At 40.8% G+C, this 21,248-nt stretch overlaps 1 protein-coding gene across 1 annotated transcript in view; it reads left to right on the forward strand.

Annotated features, from left to right (window-relative positions):
* Window positions 1-9,298: 9,298 nt before the first annotated feature.
* slc18a2 (solute carrier family 18 member 2) overlaps window positions 9,299-21,248 on the forward strand; it is a gene marked incomplete at its 3' end in the record, with an annotated part of 29,292 nt that continues 17,342 nt past the window's right edge. The window contains exons 1-2 of the mRNA XM_079229603.1: window positions 9,299-9,440; window positions 11,805-12,135. Coding sequence (XP_079085729.1) covers window positions 9,308-9,440; window positions 11,805-12,135 — 464 coding nt within the window. The 5' untranslated portion in view covers window positions 9,299-9,307. The remainder of the gene's footprint in view (window positions 9,441-11,804; window positions 12,136-21,248) is intronic.

A 21,248-nucleotide genomic window follows, 5' to 3' on the forward strand; every position in this document is an offset into this window, starting at 1 on the left:
CTTCCTCTCAGCTGTATCTTTCATCACCTCCATGAAGCCAATCCATTGTTTAAATACTCTGTCACACAATACACTATATTATATGTATCATTTAAGGGATGAAGTGTCTTGACGAAGGACATATCGACATGTACTTTGGTAAAACCAACATGAAGAGTTTGCAGGCACCCTTGGTTCAATCGTCCTCTAAATGAACTCAAAATTACTAGTCTGAGTCATATAATCTACCATACATTATAACATGGTATAATAAGATATCTCGCCTGGATGTTTTTGGATAAAGAATACACAGTAGGTTCCCACCATGATTAAACATGTTATAATCATGGACATCATGGACATCATGGTACACCAGCATAGCACCCATTCACAGGCTTTAATCTGAGGACACTCACATGAAGCACTGAACCAAACCGTGTACTGGTAGTTTCATTCTGTTGGACGTTAGCTAATCACCGTCCCAACAAAACTAAGTACCCAGCAGTAGCAGAACAGAATGAGTCATCAACAAACATGTATTAATATAATATGTTCTATAGAGTCTTAAAATGAGTGAATATTAGCATAACTGATAAGAAATTGTCGAAATATCAAATGTGACACTGAGCTGTGTGCTTGAACCTCCTCTGCTGACAAGCATAACGATAGAACCTTATAAATAACAAATACTATTTTGAATTGTATCAGCTGCATCAGGCCCATTCAAACTGGCTCCCCCAGATTTCCTATTATACATTATACCATTTATGCTATGACTTGGCTCCAAGCATCCACATCGCCCTGCAGTGGGCCCAGCAAAGCAACGCTTTAGCTGTCAATGTATTGCTTTCCGTCTTGAGGGCCCAAAACAACCATCGTCTTGTTTAGAAATGATGTGCATCTTTAAGTGAGGCATCACACACATATATTTTCCGGACTGGTCCTCACAGAGGCGGCTGCCGGTGGTTCATCTTCATAAACAGCGGTACCGGTTGGTGTTTATCAAATGTAATACATCGTTTTTCAGCCTTGGAAGAGAAAACCAGATTTTTGAATGCTGTTCCCGCACTTCACTCTCATGGCGATTCTCATCAAAGTTGTAAACATTGACTCTCGCTGTGACACAAGTGGAGTTGCATGATTTGCGGGACACGATCATATAGGGCCGCCCGGGTTCTGTCAGGCTGTGGGATCCTTCAGGCGCTCTTGGGCCGCGCGGCCAGAAGCAACCACTTAGTTCATTAATGCGTCGGGTCGGCTCTGTTGCACAAATACTCAAAATGTGATGTCCCGACCGGAGGAAGACAAAAACACAACCATGTTTTTTACTGAATTGTCAGCCAAATACAGCAAAAGGTGATGGAACTGATCCATATATTGACTCAAATAAACCTCTTTTATTGCTTATACTTTTGAAGATATATAAATAAAATAATATAATAAAATGTCTATGTTATTGCACCCCATGGAGCTCAAGATTTCATTATGTGTCTCCTCTTAACATTTGAACTCGACACACCAAGCTCCACTTGAACAGATGCTGTTTCCATTTTTAATGATTCTTTACAGATTTTTTTAATTCTTTAGTTTTTAACATGAACTCACATTTCTGCACTCTCCAGTCATTCTCTGTGTAATTACCTTTCAGTTAAAATAGTAGTACAAAAATAAATGAATAGAAATTGAATAAGATACAAACTCCATTCTTACTTCCATACCTTTATATATCGAAGACACTTCATGTTGACTTCAGGACATTTCTTTCTATTGGTCTGCCTGCTTTTCTTTTGTAATAATGCCTGTTTTATCACAACAATGATATCATGCTATTCACATCACAATATGTACGTTATAGTAAAGTCACAAGTGTAAATATTCATTTCACGATAAATAATAAAGAAAAACTCAAATGGAAATTGATTGTCACGGCGGTTCATTCTCAGATGGATTCTATGACGTGATTATGTTTTTTTAACCTCACTTGCTTATAAATTGACATTTCCACTGGTTTTGAAGACGTTGATGATAACTTTGAGATGAAACACATTAGTTTTTGGCCCATAATAAATAAGAAGACCCTTTCTTTGGGAGAACCAGGTTTGTGTTTCTTTTGATTCTCAATTCTTGATTTAGGATTTGGAGTTGTGCTGTCAAATCTTAAAGTAATAGCCAAAAGTTAAACAAATATTATAGAGAATAAACAATAATAATAATACAGTTAATTTATATAGCGCTTTTCGTGGTACTCAAAGAAACAATACAAATAAAAACAATAAGAGCATGGAGCACACAGTCACACAATGAAAGCAGTTGGGTTTTGGTGGGTTTTGATTTGGGTTTTGAATATTGGAAGGTCAATGCAGACACGGATGAGTTTATATGAATGAATATGAAGTATTCCTAAATAAAGCACCAGTACCTTACAATTGTGCCTTGAGTTAATGTACTTAATGTACAAAAGTACTTGAGTTAATGTACTTCCTTACTTAGTCACAATTATTGTGTTATCATCAAATAAAAGCAGTTCACACTCTTTGGAAGGAATGATTGATTTAATGTAATTGTGGACATTGCCATGTTATCTTCAATATGTTTTTGTTTAGAGGCACACTTAACTGTATTTTAACTAGTTATACTATTCAGCTCTCATGAGCTACACAACATTCTGTGAGAGTTTCTGCACGACGTCAGTGGAAACCCTGTAGTAGTGTTAGCAGACCACAAGGTGGTGCTGCTGCTCAACAATGAGGTCTCCGAGCTTCCCGCTGTTACAGGAAGGGAGAAGCATTCATTCCCAAGGTGTGTCTTTCTTTCCTCCCACCTCTCTCAAAGCTTTCAGGGTGAAGTAATAAAAAACATGTAATTAGATAAAAAGGACATTTATGACACCAAAATCCTGAAGCTGAAACTATTCTATTTGCCTGAATATTATGCTGTGTTTTGTTGCCTTTTTTCTGTGTGGTCAATTTTAAATTGTCTTGGGGCGAAGAGGCCAATATGCTCTTTCAAAGACGACTACTTTCAGCCACGAAACAATTTCATATTTTCTTTTTTACCTATATTCATGACCTAAATGTAAACAGAGAGATCATCTCTCAATCTATACCCAAACCCCTTGGTGTCCCTTAAATCCATTCAATTGAGTGCCTTAATTGTCCTTTATTGTGAAAGCTTAAGGGGGAAGTGCGCTTGGATACCTTAAAGCTGCTCAAATTGATATCAGTGCAATGGCTCAAATGACTGCATGTAATGTGTTGCAGTGATGACGCAAGGGGAATTATGACCCAATTCTGCATTTCTCCCCAATATTATGATCTATTAAAATCTATTATTTTGGTTTTCCAGCCCGCAACTTAAATGTTTTAATGTATCAACCTCACAATAAACCTTTCAAAGCAGAAGTATTCAGGCAATATGTGTCAGTAAGTGAATTAGAGCAAATCAGAGTGGAAAATGTGCGTAAACAGTGCGTAAATGTGTAAATAGTCAAAATATTGCACTCCGATTATGTATCGATAAAGATGTAATATGACCAAGTGCAATGGAGCAGGTTTAGTTCATAGATTAGTGAATAAATCATACATGAAGCATGTAACTAAAACGTCTCAGGCTTTCGTTCCACTGGAAAACAAAACATCAGATTTGTGTGTATTGAGGAGACAGTAATCTTCCTCACATTGATGCATGAAACAAACAGGTGTGCAGGGGATTTTATCTTTTATCTTGATGTGCCGAACTCCTCCTGATCGCATAGTAGTGGATGGAAAAAATGTCTGTCAATTTGAATGGAAACTTGCCTAATCAGAGGTTATCAGTCTGTGTACGAACAACTCTTTGACATTGAGCAGCACATTACTTCCTGGTTTCTCAAGACTAAGCCGAGCTGTGGGACCGTCTTCCTGAGTTTATGTCACCTGACCTCTTTCCAGGAGGAAAGGAGGTCCTGTGACTAGGCTCTGTTGCTCTACATCCTCCAGGATCCATTTTCTTTCTATACAGTGTGTTTACATTCTATGTATTGTTATTCTCTTCACACATCTATTGCATGTCTGAGACGATCCCTCCTCAGTTGATCTCGCTTTGTCCTTTTTTGTGTTTTAGTGTTTTAGGGGAATTGACCCATTCTGAAGGGGTCAAAGGACAGATGGTACTGTTTACAGATTGTACAGTTCCTTGCGGAAATGTGTGATATTGGACCATCTAAATAAAATGTACCTGGCTTAACTAAAAGCCTAGTGGAATCACAAACACCACAACAGCCAAGTTGCAATGAATCTTCTGGCTACAGAATCAGACTATTTTCAAGTCGGTTTTTAAATATAATCATTTGCGTTGGTAATGTTGCTAGACAAGAATCAAAAGTACAGAATGAAATTCCAATAGAAATCTAAAAAAATACTATTTAAATGACATCAGTGAGACTGGTATTCTGATCCGGTTTCTTCCCATTCAAGCCATACCACTGGTTTCCCAGCAGATGTCCCCACATGGAAGGTATCAACACAATGAACACCATGCTCAGCTTTATTAGTCACATACTCAAAATATTTATGCATTGTGCATTGAAATGCTTTGTTGGCCCCCGCAGTGTTATGCAGATATAAATAACAAGATATCAAAAATGCAATACATACAACATGTAAAAAAAGCTGGTACAAATATGCTGCAAATATTAAAGGGATGCAAGTGGAGATATTGGTCAAGAAATAAAAGAACAAAGAAGCATTTTACAATGTGTTGTTGAAACAACACCATTAAGCAAAAAGTGTAATAAATAGTCATGAATAAACTAGGTGTGTATTACAGCCTATGCTTCCATTGCTCTGATTTCCCGTTATGCTCATCTTAAGTCTTAAATCATTGTTAATGATGTTTCTCTTCAGGCATACCGGAACACCCATCCAGAGCATGTTCCACTTCTCCTGGTTTACTTTCTTTCTAACGCCTAGAGGTTCCCCTTCATTGATAAACCAATATTTAACATCACAACTGACTGAATGTGAATACTGCCTCACAGTTTGTACTTTTATCTCTCATTTCTAGTCTTTCAACCACTCAAAGATGTCATCATTCACCCATTCACACCCTGGCGGGAGGAGCTACCATGCAAGGTCCCGCGTGCCTCAGGACTAACTGACATTCATACACCGTTTACACATCTACGGGAAACATTTGATTTTACACATCGACACGGACTAGCGGTGCCAGGAATCGAACCGCTGGTCCTCTGATAGAAGGACCACTGAACCACAGCGGCACGATCATATGTTATGATCATATGTTTGTTTAGGTTCACACAGGGTCAGACTAAAAGAAGTGGGATTAAGGAATGGCACTCATTGAAAGAGGTGATCTGGTGTTATTGTTGTTTTGTTGAGTCAAAGCTTCAAACATTTGAAATGACTGTTCCATCTCATATGACTCGAAGACGCCCTATGAGATGTGATTACATTATTACATTCATTTCCACCAGGCCATGCAAGTACTTATGTTTGTATTAGGCTCCAACATTAATAGGAGTTGTTAGCTAGCCGCCTTCCCATCTCTGTCCTGCACCAGAGTGGCCGGTGCGTCTCAGTGGCCGACACTTGTACTTTCACTGGTAGGTTCTAAATATTTGGAGTTCATAGTTCGTTCATACGTGCTGGAAACTGTCTGAGATTAAAAAAGATCTTCCTGATAATGTGTTTCTAACCCATCGTAGCTAGCTACCTGTGAACAAACAAACAATGAATGAAGAGATTTCTGCGGTTAACAATTTCAAGGCAATAGAACACTTCCCTGCAGTGTATTTTCTCAACCTCAGGCTGCTGCCTATCCTGTGAACAAACTGGTCTGGAATATCCCTGTAGCCATTTTAACACAGGGAGTACTCAACATTTACATAATCTGTTTACATAATCAACCACAGCTGAAAGTCATCAGTTAACACTTCACTTGATAAACTGAAACACCTGTTGCTCTTAAACAGTTGTGATCTTGTTGTAATTCTGTAGAAGAGTCCGCTGTTGAAATATGAATTCTGACAACAGAACATGTTTTAATGCTGATAACAGTTTTCTTTAAATGTTTAATGCTCGCTAACTCATCGAGATGGCTAGGGCAGAACTGTTGCATATATGTTCATGACTTCTGCAGTAAAGGATCTACTAACCCCAGTGAGGGCTCGGTCTGGATGAGCGGTCTGTGCACTTCAGAATGAGCTGAGTTGTTGTCCGATTGCAGTGGAATATAATATACGTGTCACGGAGTTGGGTTGTTTCCTGTTTTATTTTGAAGTGTCCCGCACTTCCTGCCCCTGTGATTGTCTGCCTTGTCCCTGATTGTTTCCTGCTGTGTCCAATCACCTGCAACTTGCCCATGTATTTAAACCCTGTCTGTCTCCTGCCCCAGTGTTGGTTCGTACTGTGTGTCTAACTTGTTAGACTGTGTTAGTCCTGTTCGATGCCTTGTTAGACTGTGTTAGTCCTGTTTGATGCCTTGTTAGACTGTGTTAGTCCTGTTCGATGCCTTGTTTGACTGTGTTAGTCCTGTTTGATGCCTTGTTAGACTGTGTTAGTCCTGTTCGATGCCTTGTTAGACTGTCTTAGTCCTGTTCGATGCCTTGTTTGACTGTGTTAGTCCTGTTCGATGCCTTGTTAGACTGTGTTAGTCCTGTTCGATGCCTTGTTAGACTGTCTTAGTCCTGTTCGATGCCTTGTTAGACTGTGTTAGTCCTGTTCGATGCCTTGTTAGACTGTCTTAGTCCTGTTTGATGCCTTGTTAGACTGTCTTAGTCCTGTTCGATGCCTTGTTTGACTGTCTTAGTCCTGTTCGATGCCTTGTTAGACTGTCTTAGTCCTGTTCGATGCCTTGTTAGACTGTCTTAGTCCTGTTTGATGCCTTGTTAGACTGTGTTAGTCCTGTTTGATGCCTTGTTAGACTGTGTTAGTCCTGTTTAATGCCTTGTTAGACTGTGTTAGTCCTGTTTGATGCCTTGTTAAGACTGTCTTAGTCCTGTTTGATGCCTTGTTAGACTGTGTTAGTCCTGTTTCATGCCTTGTTAGACTGTGTTAGTCCTGTTCGATGCCTTGTTAGACTGTGTTAGTCCTGTTCGATGCCTTGTTAAGACTGTGTTAGTCCTGTTTGATGCCTTGTTAGACTGTGTTAGTCCTGTTCGATGCCTTGTTAGACTGTGTTAGTCCTGTTTGATGCCTTGTTAGACTGTGTTAGTCCTGTTTGATGCCTTGTTAGACTCCTTTTTTATTCGTTTTTTGGAACCCTGCCCTTTTTTGTCCCATTATTAAATCGTACGCTTTCTCCGGAGAGCGTAACAATAAGGGGCAACATCAGGTATTCCAGGTTGGGGGACCTGGAATCCCGTTGACCGTGAAACAAACGCCACCTTTCCTTTGATTTACTGGACTCCCATGTTTTCCTAAACCTAAGCAAAGTTATTTCATGTAACGAGCGGACATTGACACCTGTAGGTAAATGCACAAAAAGATAACAAACGTTGTACGAGGACACGTTGAGCTCAACACCAGAAGAGCACGCTATGAAACGACCATTATTAGAGTCAAACTCAGTGGAGCCATAGGGTGCTCACCAGCGAGGGAAAGCTAGCCCCAGGTTCACTCTCGTTTTGGGACGACTCACGATAGCCTCACTATATTTGCAAGGAAAATTATGGGGGACTAAAAAGACCACATTTAACACATTTCTGACATTGTTTTCAAAAAAAGTGTCAAATATTTAAAATGATATGTCACATTGGGCGTAAATGGACATGACTTTTTTGGTTTACATTTGTTTTAATATGCTTTGGATTGAACACTATAAAATATGTTAGCTAAATATCATTGAATCAGCCAAATTAACTGAGCAGATCATAATTATTTTTTGTATTGTGCATATATGTTACTTTCGGTTAAATTTCCAATGTGACGTATTTGTCACAACGATTTTTATCTGATTTGTTTTATCTCAGTTTCTTCAAGACATGTGCTCACATCAGGTTCAATATATTAAGACATGTTAAATAAAACATTACAAAACATTGTAATTATAAGTTGGGCCAGTTATGATTCTTTATAGGTTTTTTTAAATGATATTGTTGTCTGGTAACATCAATCCAAAGAAGCAAGAGGATGTACGTGTGGCGCTGTTGTTAATGACCTGGTGTGAAAGCAGATCCACAGAATCATGAACTATGACTTGTGAGCACAGGTGACGTCGTTCACTCTGTGGAAACTGAATGAAGCAGGGTCTCTCTGGGTCTCTCCGGGTCTCTCTGGGTCTCTTTGGTCTCTTTGGGTCTCTTTGGGTCTCAGGGTCTCTCTGGGTCTCTTTGGGTCTCTCTGGGTCTCTGGGTCTCTTTGGGTCTCTCTGGGTCTCTTTGGGTCTCTCTGGGTCCTCTGGGTCTCTCTGGGTCTCTGGGTCTCTGGGTCTCTGGGTCTCTTTGGGTCTCTCTGGGTCTCTTTGGGTCTCTCTGGGTCCTCTGGGTCTCTCTGGGTCTCTGGGTCTCTCTGGGTCTCTGGGTTTCTTTGGGTCTCTCTGGGTCTCTGGGTCTCTCTAGGTCTCTGAGTCTCTTTGGTCTCTCTGGGTCTCTGGGTCTCTGGGTCTCTTTGGGTCTCTCTGGTTCTCTTTGGGTCTCTCTGGGTCTCTGGGTCTCTCTAGGTCTCTGGGTCTCTTTGGTCTCTCTGGGTCTCTTTGGTCTCTTTGGGTCTCTTTGGGTCTCTTTGGGTCTCTCTGGATCTCTGGGTCTCTTTGGGTCTCTCTGGATCTCTGGTTCTCTTTGGGTCTCTCTGGGTCTCTGGGTTTCTTTGGGTCTCTCTGGGTCTCTCTAGGTCTCTGGGTCTCTTTGGTCTCTCTGGGTCTCTTTGGTCTCTCTGGGTCTCAGGGTCTCTTTGGGTCTCAGGGTCTCTTTGGGCTTCTGGCTCTAAGCAGAGGTCCCGTGTTGCACCGGGTCAGTATTGGTATTCTCATCATCCTGCGTGTCTGTCATCATGTCTGTTGTTCGTGTCGTCGGGCTCTGATCTGATGGAGTTGCGGTTTGAATGCGGCTCCGTCAGGGACTGTGCACATAAAGGTTGAATGACGTCAACAGCGGGTCCAGTCAGTAGAAAGACAGCCTCTCCTCCTCCCATCTGCCGCTGGCCCTCGTGCATAGAGGTAAGATGCCTCACTGTGTCACACATGCAGCGGTGTGTGCGCTCGATCCTCCTCATCCACTGCTGCATGTAGACTGGGAGGATTTGTGAAAGTTACTGACCCATCACTGCCACTTGTGTCTCTGCAGAAGGACTTGTGATCCGGTCTGCCAGCTCGCGGTGTCGGGACTAACACCATGGGGAGACTGGACGCGCTCCGGCAGCTTAATGTCATCAGATGGCTCCGAGAGGAGAGGCAGTCGAGGAGACTGAGTCTCTTCATTGTGTTCGTCGCGCTGCTGCTGGACAACATGCTGCTGACTGTAGTCGGTAGGTGCTGACTGCTTCCTTCACCTCTGCATCTCTGCAAAGTTGTTTTTTGCGCAACAGGGAGCGCAGTTTACCAAGTTGGTCCAAATGCGCGCAGCTGGCTGTCATTACAGCACAGCAGACCGGCCAGTCACCGTATCATGATGTGCTCAATATGTCTGAAATATAGTGCAAGTTTAATGTATTTATTAGATTCAGTTTTAAGATCTGAGACATTGAAGCTAGCAGATATTCAAAGCTCTCCATGATCCGGACAGGAACATCCCTCATGTGCTAATGCGTCTCCGAATGGCGCATCCTGGTGATGAAGTAACAATAGTAGGCTATTATGATAAATGATAGTAGATATTGCAGTGCGTATAGTCAGGGTGTTATTTATTCATAACCTATTATTGTATTTAAAGTGTCATCAATCATCTTTTCTACGCGTTATGTGTGTAACACAAGCGGCAGCCTCGTTAAACCTATAATTAATTACTCATTTACCCCTGAAAGCACGCCATCATTTCCGCTGATTATTCCATTAAAACCGAGTTTGACATCATTATTACTTGCAAAAAGAAAATGATTTAAAGGGTACATGAATGGGCTGGTTTAGTGAATGAGACCATGCAGCAGCCGCAGTGCACTGTGGTTGAAGCTCTCATTGGAACAAGTTGCGTTACATCTGCCGTGAGAAGTGTTTGCTGGATCACACATCAGGAACACTCCGGTATACACAGACCTCCAGCTATGAGCCATACTGTCACAGCAGACTGGGTCTTTTCCTCAGATGGACCCATTCTCATCTAGTTGGAGAATGTTATGGTGAAAAGATCCTGAATTAAGGCCAAATAAAGCACATCACGGTATGAAGCAGACTTGGCTGTTGATGCAGAATTATTGATTTCATTTAATTGTTGAAAATAACCTGAAGACCGATAAATGACATTTGTTCCTCCGTGCAGCCGTTAAAGTCTAACCCAACAATCACTGCAGTATTTAAAATGATCGTATTGTGTCCAGCATCACTATGACTGTATCATTTGGAGAGTGTATGTATGACAGGGCCATGTATAGTCCTTGGCCATATTTCCAATTCACTACATGAGTTATATATTCATTATTTAATCGTTTAGTCTTTCTCTCTTTTAAAAAGGTTTTGTAGTTACAGATTTTCCTTGTTTATCATTTTCTTTACTTCTTTTGTTTGTAGCTTTATTTCACCACCAAAGCAACTATACTTTGTCTCTGATGTCTTTGATGTCTTTGATGTATTTTTTATGTTTGTCTTCTTTATTGTATATAATATATGTACGATGAGAGCTACGTGAAACCAGAGTCAAATTCCATGTTTGTGTAAACACACAATGCCAGTAAAGCTAATTCTGATTCTGATTCTAAAAATCTCAATGTTTAATAAACTGTAGTAGCCAATTGCCTAAAGTCATACTGTAAAGCCTGTTGGAGCGCAGCGTACGCTCAGAGGTGATTAGCAGGTTCGTCAGTTGAGAATAGCACGTCACACATGTACTGAAAGGGTGTGGCATCAGTGGTATGCTCCTTGTGTTTGCCATGGGATACTTCATATTTTAGGGATAGGCCTTGGGCTTCTGGATGCTGACCGTGAAGCCAAAACAGAGCATGGCGTTGTATGCTGCTCCAGCTTCTTTCTACTCCCATTGTACGCCACCTCTCTGCTTTAGCTCCCCAATAAAGCCTTAAGAAGAAATGTTCTAGGCTGATACATTAAATGATCAGCGCTAATGGCACCATCTAAGACTTAATTACAGATCTACGTTTTGAAAGCTACAATTTGACATGAAAAGGAAATGATCTAGAGGTAATCTGCATTGTTCTTTACGTATTTAGCGTATTTATTCAGAAACGTCTCTGAACACCCAGAACATTAAAGGTGAATGAAATCTTTTGTGGCAGTCAAAGATTTTAAAAGTAACAAAATAAAACATCTGCAGTGAACTGGTTACTCTGGATAACCCATAAGCCTCCCTGTCAAGATTACTGTTACTGTGAACACCGAGGTCGCGTGTTCTCTACACGCCCTTTGGTTTCATTCATGTCAACATTTACTTTGAGCGCCACGTTTTAATTCCTTTTACTTTCATTGTATTGGGCTGAATAAATACCACTCGGGCTAAGTGGGCTTAACTTTGTTTTGTTGTTGTTGTTTTCATTTATTTGTTAAAAAAACAATGTCTTCATTTCTTTCTTTCTTTCGGTAGTCCTTGTGGCTCACCCTTGAAGAACCCTTTTTGTTCTCTGCTGACATGTTTTGCTGGATTAGCATCATGCTAGTGAGCATCAGTCAGTGTTTGTGTCATATTTCATTGCATCCATTTCCTCTCGCCTCTCTTTGCCCGCTAGTTCCCATCATTCCCAGCTACCTGGCCAGCCTGGAGCCCACAGACAGGACGTTGCAGAACCAGACCGTGTCGCAGCAGGGTCCTCCAGCAGCCTTCCACAGCATTGTGTCCTTATACGACAACAGCGTACGGTCTTCTGGCTCCAACGCCACGGCTGGGGCGACTGACCTGGTGCCTACGCCTCCCGCTGCTACAGCGCTACCGCTCAACTCCTCCGAGTGCCCCGGGGCTCACAAGCTGGTCAATGAGAATGTCAAAGTGGGATTGCTTTTCGCCTCCAAGGCCACCGTACAGCTGATTACCAACCCCTTCATAGGGCCACTCACAAACAAGTAGGTGTTGTGTCTCTGCTGCGTCCCTGCTTTGGTTAAGAAGCACTTTTAACCGGGGGAAACAGGTTAAAGGTTTCTCAGGCAGGATTGTTGCTGCCTTTGTTATAGCAGCCACGGACATCTGTGTCACAGAATGAGTATAAGCAATGGAAACTCAAGTAGTTGTCACATAATGAACAGAAATCATCCATGTTTGTGATTCTTATCTTATCTTAAATCACAAAATTTCATTTACTGTAGCATACAATCCAGTAAGCGAGTAATTCATTAAGTCACAAAAAACACGAGGATGGATCCAAGAGTGACACCATTTAGGGTAGTGATCTTCAACCACTAGTCAGGTGTGCCGTGGGAAAATGTCCAATTTCACTTTATCGATCCCAAAAGATATTATTTAGTTGCCACAAATAATTTTCCATTGTTGAGCGTCTGAGCTGCAATATAGTGGCTGGTCTAGTCATTCAATACTCATCCATGCCAGTAGGTAGCGCAATACTTACTATATATGCTGTATTATGCTACAATGTGACCTTTTGTAACTTTTTTGGTTGTTGGTGTTCTGTATCGTAGATCGCGGCTCAAAAAAGGTTGAAAAACACAGATTTAGGGGATATAATGTTTGACACAGCATTGAATTGAGATGGCCCCTTGTACACAATATAACTTTAGGAGCCAGCTGTTTGTTTCCAACATAGGACTAGACTCAGTTGTTTTTGTTGAATTATCCACTGACTTTTAAGTCGTGCCCCTTCCTACTGCTTACCTTTGTAACATAACATATACGATGCATCTCCTTTGGTGTGGAGCTCATTTAGTCCACGTGAGGAACATATTTATAATAACTACGATGATGGTCTCATGTAACATTTAATACATGTGCATTTTTGGACATGATGCAAGAAATGTAAGAGAAAAGACAAAAAAAGCAATAATTTTATTACTATTATATTTTAATTATTAGAGGAATGCATTCATTCAAAGCATAATGACAGCAGATAAAGTGAGGACAGGTTTCCTTTCACAAGAAGCGTCTTGCTATCCCAATATGTGCTGCAATATTCTTTTCAAGTTTGGAAAGCTGGCCAGAGGTCAAGACCGAAAAACATTTATTGTCTTATCAAATGTCAGCCACAACAGATCCATCCCAACTGAATCTAATACAGCGGAAATCCTGATTATGTGTGATTGCATGTGTGTGCACGTGCAAGATGAGGTGATCAACGTTCAACCAACACAGCTGAGCTCCTGGTCAGCTGACCTTGATCACAGGCAGCCGCATATTCCCCAACCTTCTGGGTTGTTTTGTGATGACTCAGTCCTGCGTCTCCCAGGATGGAGCTGAGAGTAGTGTGAGCCCAACGTATAACCTGAGAATCGAAGGACATTGGGTCAAACAGCCAGTTCGGAGAACAGACATCTGGTACCCGAGTGTCCCCTAGGGCTTGCCTTGCCCTCTCTTCAATGCTCCATGTGACGGCCCCCACGTGCATGCTGGGAGAACTGAGATCAGACTTGAGGTAAAACAAGCAGGACCGAGCATCAGGTTACAGGTTGCTGACAGAGAAATGGAAACAGTTAAAGAAAGGGCTTGCCTTGCACCGAGCTGCTTGACCGATCAGATGCATTCCAAGTTTTTATGGTCGCGCCAAAGGAGGGTCTGCTTTGCTCTGCTGCCACCAGCAAGTGGTCCCACTCCTCCAATGAGACCTTGACCACCAGCAGCGCCCCGTTGCACACAATGGACCTTGTTACCTGCCAGGGAACGCTGAGAGAGAACAGCTTAGATTCCAAAATCCGATGCTTCCACCTCCACAGTGAACTGCTGTTGGGCGTCTGGGAGAGCAAGGATGTGTGCAGAGGTGAAACTCTCCCTCAGCCTGCGAAGAGCCTGACCTGACTAGGACCTGGAACATGGGGTGAGGTGAGAACATGCAGAAGAGCATCGATAGAACTAAAGCTTAGTTTATACGCCAGATAATGACGGCCGGTGCATGGTGCGCAAGTGGTTGCGGCACTCATAAACTATTTACATGTCGAGGGATTATACTCAATAGGTTTGTTTTAAGATGCTTTAGAAACAGGAGGTCTTAAAAATCTTCTTTTGAGTAAATATTTAGCAGCCAAATCAAATTGTTTTTCAACCTTCTTTTCTTTCTAATGCATTTAAAACTTTTATTTACAGGGCTTGCATAAAGGCAGTAAAGTAATCTATTATTATGAGATATGAATTTATACATAATTACGATCCCTCCTTGTCATTGTGGAGGTTGGTTTATGGCGTTTTTCCGATTACACCTCCAGGCTATGGGAATGTCTCTGGGTTACACTCTTTTTGATTCTTCACAATTCATTTTGTTTGTCCGCCCTCTGGTGTTTCGGAGGCTCAAAGCTTAAAGCTCCTGTCTGTAGAAGTTAACAAAACACAGGAAATGTTGAACTCGCTTATGGGAGATAATGAAGCCTATGGGGCGTGGAAATCACACTTCTCAGCTTTAAGAAATAGTTGGTTATCCAGGAGATGCTGCAGGGCCTGACAAACATACTGAGCATGGGTCTATTCATCAGGTAAATAGATAAGCATGTCCTCAAGGTGCGACGACTGACTGATGGAGTATGTGATGGAGAACGTTGTTTACCGGAGCCTGAACCACAGCTGTGGTGAGACCAAGTGGCATAACAAGATACTCATAATGGTAGCAGTGTTAAATTAGTATTTCATTCGTTGGCCCTATGCACAATTATAGGGCCAATGAGGTGGCAGAGAGGTGTGTCTTGGGACACTTCCCTAATGTTAGTAGGGTACGAGAAAGGTCCAGGATGTCAGGATCCTCTAAACAGGAAGTGGAGGATTTGGGGACTCAAAGGGCTCCTTAGCAGAAGTTGACAGAAGGCCGGTAGAAAGATCCCCACTTTGGTACCTCCCCTGTGGACCAGACATGATGTGGCTCGTGTCTCTTAAGGCAGGTGGAACCTAGAATGAGTGGATGAAGAGGGGAGGAGAAGAGGTGAAAATTCAGGAGTTTGATGGGTGACTTTTCACAGCAAACGCGTGTTCAAATCGTTAGCCCCCAGCGGTCTGGAAGACTGTGGGCGCCGAGGCTGACACTGGAATTTGGGCCAAAGCGGGAGTAACACCAAGGCCCGACTCGGAACCAGGGCTGGAAACTGGTGCAGCGGAGGTATAGAGCGTATAGGTAGGATCAGGGCCGGCCGGGCGCCCCCAACCCATTTGTCAAATGTGCGCTGTGAGGGCGGCGCCCTCACAGCGCACATTTCAGCACTGTCTGTGAGCATTTCGCGACCACGCGACCGGAGGGGGCGGCGCTGGCTCCCGCCAGCAGGGACGATTCAGCTGTGAGTTTTCTCATCAAGTACAGAAAGACACGCATATTGAGAAACGGGCGCTGTAAACATCTTAGCGCTGATTGGCCAAAACACGTCACATCTAAGATGTTCTATCACAGATCTCTGTGATAGAACAGCCATCTCTGTGATAGACAGCCATTCGGCCAAAATCTGAATTTTTTTGTCGAGAAAACGGGACGCTGATTGGCCAAGACTCAACGCATCACATCAAAGATCTTCTATTGTAAAGATGGCTCACTCCAAAAAAAAAAAATCGTTTGTGCGGTCTGAAAAATGTTGACTGGCCCGTGACATTTGCTAAAATAAAGCGGTCTAAACCATCTGGAGCACAGGGATGAAAACGAAAAAAGGAAGAAGAGGAAAAGAAAGTCAAGTATAGAGGTAAGTCTTCTCATCTCAGCCATTAAGGTGTCAAACGAAATACATTTATTACTGTGCATAACCTAATATTGGACGTTTCATTGTTGTCACTTAGGCTAGCTATAGCTAGCTAGCAACTGTTTCTTTGCTAATTTGCTACGTAGGCTATTGCTAGCAAACGTAACTTCACTGATAACCTACATGGATGTACATGTCAAAAGACCAGTATCTGCATAACGTATGCTAGTTATGAAAAGTACAGTTGCTGTCTACATTCAGTATAAATGGCATAAGTTCTGTTTAGTGAATTCACAACTAGCAGGTGCATACACACACAGTAACCATTTTGGGGATAGTGGTGGTGTTCACCCTTCTGTACAGTTCCTCCCCAGGAATATACTAACATGTATATGTGTTTTTTGTTTTGTTTTGTTTTTATTTTTTTATTTTTGTTTTAAATTGGCCAGATGCACATAGGCAATTTCTTCAGAGGCCGGCACCTGCTGTAGAAAGGACGCCTGATTCATCTCCATCCATTGAACTTTGTAAGTAGCCTACACTGTTGCTGGTTTTGTTATTGTTATTATTATTATCAATTATTACTTTCATTATCACATCACATTAATACTACTAATTGTAATCAGTAGCATTATTTAGCCTTGTTGCAGTGGTGGCAGTAATTGTAATTGATCTACTACAAGTTACATGGTCAGATAAAATGTATTTGTACAATGCAACTATGTGGTAGGATGATAAAAATGACCAAATGCAATCGTGTAACGAACAGCATGGATGAACTCTGTATAAATACAGCTGCAGGAGAAGGGACATCCAGTAGCACTCAAGGGGCCAGGAACACACAGCCTGCATCAGGTGAGTCTATTTAATAGTATTTATTCAAGCCACATCCATACTTTAAAGTACAATAGAAACATGGTAGCATGTATTAAATACAATAGCTTGTTTTCTTAAAGAAGTTCAACCACATTCATGATCATTTCACTTATTATATTAAACACCGCTTGTCTGGCTATACAATTTGCTTGAATACAGGTGAAGGTGAAGGGACATCCAGGACCACATCAAGCACTCAGGGCACCAGTGACACTACACTGCCTCCTGCAGACACCTCACCCTCCGCAATTCCTGATATCCAGGGAGATCCTATAGATCCTCTGTGATGCGGTAAGGACAGAGTTAGTTTGCAGAGGACCATACCAGACCAGTCCAGACTTTACATTTCCAAAAAGAGATGATGGGAGAAGCTGCCACCACAACCACTTCTACCGGAAATTAGTAAATGGGGAGAAAATCAAGAGAAGCTGTCTTGTATATTCAAGGAAATATTGATTTCCTTGAATTGTTGATGTGTCAGTTACATCACTGCAAGAACGCTTCAAGCTCTTGGGTGATGTTGAGGACAAGTTTGGAGTGTTGGTGAACTTTCCTAATTTGCTAGAGGAAGAGCTCGCAAAGGAGCGCGAAACCTTCAGCAACACTCTGAGCCACGGTGACCATAAAGATGTTGAAGGGAGGGAACTGGCACTTGAGTTGAAGAATGTCCCTGTGTTGCCAAAAGCCGGCATGACGACAATGGAAATTCTGAATTACTTGAAGGAGAAGAAACTTGAAGAAGTTTTTCCAAATATGTGGGTGGCCCTAAGAATTGCTGTCACACTACCTGTGACAGTAGCTTCTGCTGAAAGAAGCTTATCTAAATTAAAATGACTTAAGACCTACCTGAGGTCAACGATGAGTCAGGAACGCCTCAATGGGCTTGCACTGATGAGCATCAACCAAGATGTCTCAAGTAACATATCATTTGATGATACCATCAACGAATTTGCCACTAGGAAGTCCAGACGAGTCAAATTTTAATGCTAAATGTAAATAGCCAGCCCTCTGCCAATAGCTAACCCCCCGCCCCTCTTCCTCTTTTCATTTGTTTGGTTCTTTGTTGTTTTTGTTTTGTTTATTCTACTATTTGTTTTGTATTTATAGTTTTATTTTACCAATGTAGTTTTATTTTCCTATGTCTGCCAGTGCTATCCTATGCATTGTGATTAATAGGACACAGGGGTGGGTGGGAGATGCTTGTTCACTGTCTGTGTGGAGGGTGGCGGGTGGGGTAAGAGAGGTGAAGGGTGGGGTTGGGGGGTGGGGGGGGGATTTGTGTGTAAGGGAAAAAAAACCTGTCAAACCTTGTGTTTTGCACAATAAAAAATAAAATGTTCTGAAACTATTCTGGTGTTTGTTGTCCATTTATTGTTGAACTGCAATGTAGAATAGTGGAATTATAAGTGGGTGAAAAACTACTATGCAAAGTAAAGCAGTTAAGTTAATATATGTCTCTTCAGTGATGTATTGTGTGTGTCTGTGTGTTTGTGTGTGTGTTGGGGGGGGAGGCGCAAAACTCAATCTCGCCTAGGGCAACCAAAGGGCTAGAGCCGGCCCTGGGTAGGATCGACGTGGATATTGCTTTGGTAGTATGGATGTTGGAATGAAGTGTCCATTGATAGTTAATAATAATGTATCATTCACTTTTAATGGTATTATTATATTCATATATTATCATATAATTGAGGCCTATTTTAATTTATATATTAGTAGTACAAATTCAAACTACATCATTCACACTGAATTGTGGCAATATGGAGAAAGTCTGACTACAAATATCTAGATATCAATGATGAATATCTCATCACCAAACTGGGGAAAAAACACAGAATCTTGGACAGAACCAGAGCCTCTCTTGCTATTAGTCATAGATTGTGGTGATGTAGTCTACAGACATGCAGCTGCTTCCTCTATCAACTCCTTACTTAGTTTATCCTTCAGGGCCCTTTAACAGTCACCAGTGTATTCTGCGTTACACATTCGGATGTCCTCTATGGCACAGAGACGTGATCAACACCTGTATCTTTTCATCCATGAATCCCTTGCTGGACGTTCGCCTCCCAATCTAACGTCTGAGCTGCACTGACACACAGGACTACCAGACTAACTACTGACTGGCTGGTGCTTCAAGTCCCACAGGGATATTCGGAACTTGAATTTTCTGCAACACATTCTCAAGATAGACGCTCTCACTAAACCTACTTCACCTCAGTGTGCCCTGGTTTTCACAGAGTTTTGTCCTCTTTTGTTTGATTGTTTGGATTGTTTGATTCTGTATTTCATGTCATCAATGCAAATAAGGGGAACCTCAATGATTGTGAAGGCTTAAATAAAGGTTTGAAAGAATGAATGAATGATTGCGTGTGATTGAGTGTGATTGGCTGTGACGCTCGTCAATGGAAGAAACACCTTCCGAATTATACTTAAACTGAAATATACTTAAACTCCATTAAAGGAAAAGACTTATTTAAAGAGGCAGGCATAATTAATAGTTAGTTGCTGAGACCAAAACAAAGAGAAAATGACAGCTAATAGACTTTCTTTTGTGAAATGACTTGTATTGTGCCTGCTGGGTGCGTAAATTGGTTATTGGTTGCATCGTTTACAGCTTGGTTTGTTGCCACCAAATAGTCAAAAATGATTATAATAATTAGTTTGGAGACTAATAAAGAGTATGGCCTGTACCTGCTCTCTACGAGAAGTGTCATAAGATAACTACAGTATGCCATTTAGTTAAAATCGACTTGACTTGCTGCCATCACAGAGGTTCAATGGTGTTATTTTGTTTCATCAATATACTGTAAAAGCTGATTCTTTTGGATCAAAGTTGTCAATAGCAGAAACACCATTTGGACATTATGAGACGTATGAGACTTATACGGGTCCATTATGACTCTGCTGTTTAAGGCCGGATTTTAGTCATGATTTGGTTGGTTGGGCTTCTGGTATAACAATCACTTTAAAAACAGAACACCTAACCAGTTATGGCCGAGGAGGAACCATTATTATGTTTATTTATATACTTAATTATACTTTTTCTTTTTCCTTTTTACATCCTGAGCCCAGAGTCTAAAGACGTAAGCGTTAAGGACAGGAGGAGATGTGAGTTGTGTCTCAGATGAGCTCAGATATGCTGTAATGATGTGAGGAACATTAGCAGTTCTTAGTCACCTTCTCCTGACAGAGGACAACACAAGGCAAGTCGAGCATGTCAGGTATCTGTGGGCTAACACAACAGATCTGATGTGCATGGCAGCTTTTAGCATCTTAATGAAAGAAGATGTTGTCATCTTCTTTCATTAAGATGTCAGGCTAACAATTGTAACTGGCAAGAATGTGTCATGGACATTTCTAAATGTGCTTTTGTTCACCGCGTCACTTCACACTCATTTGCTATATATTTGCTATATATATATATATACATATATATATATATATATATATATATATGTATATATATATATATATACATATATATATATATATATATATATATATATATACTTCATTCCAGTTAGTTGTATTCTATTCTATTTTATTGTGTATATTTAAATATATATATAGATACATATATATATATTTATATATTACTTTATTTTAATTTTGTATATATCTTTCATCCCTGTTGCTTCTTTATATATTTGATCTTTTATCTTGTGTGTTTGTATCTTCAAGTTGTAAGGCGCTACTGACAACAAAAAAATTCCCCTTGGGGATTAATAAAGTATATATTCATTCATTCATATATATATATATATATATATATATATATATATATATATATATATATATATATATATATATATATATATATTCTGACCATTTGGGCTTCCAGGTAATGGTTTGGTATTACTACAAGGTTGTATTACTTACCTTCTGCATACTGGTGTACAGCAATATCAGCCGTCACAGGCTGAAGCGCTTTCATTTAAATAACCAGCAGTCCTCCACATCCTCTATCATTTACATTTTTGGCAACATTTTATAATAACTACATGCTATTTAGCATTAGTAAAGCATGAGCAAACACTTAATTCATCATTTCTTAAAGCATTGTTCCAACACTGACGGGCATCTCCCCATCACATCATATTAATGTTCTTTATCACTTTGTGTCTGTTTCCCTTTTCTGTTGAGAAGATAACTGAGACTTGTGTTGCTTTGATTCTGCTGGTCTTTCAATGTCATTTATTAACGCTTTGTAAACTATAGATAGTCCTCACTTTAGATGAGGTCACACAACATACATAACTAATACTTAACTAACGACTAGTAACTACTGAATTAATCATGAATTGCATTATTAAAACACGTTTATCAAGCACATGTTAACCATTGGTGCATCATATATGTTCTTTACAATATATATTACTTAATTTACAAATGGGGAATTCATCATTTATTAAGTATGAAAACCTAATCATGAAACACCATTATAGTCAATCTTATTAATCAAGAATAAAACATGTATAACTGTGTTTATGAATTGC

This window comes from Taurulus bubalis (assembly GCF_910589615.1).
Source record: "Taurulus bubalis genome assembly, chromosome: 14".
Classification (NCBI taxonomy): Eukaryota; Metazoa; Chordata; class Actinopteri; order Perciformes; family Cottidae; genus Taurulus; species Taurulus bubalis.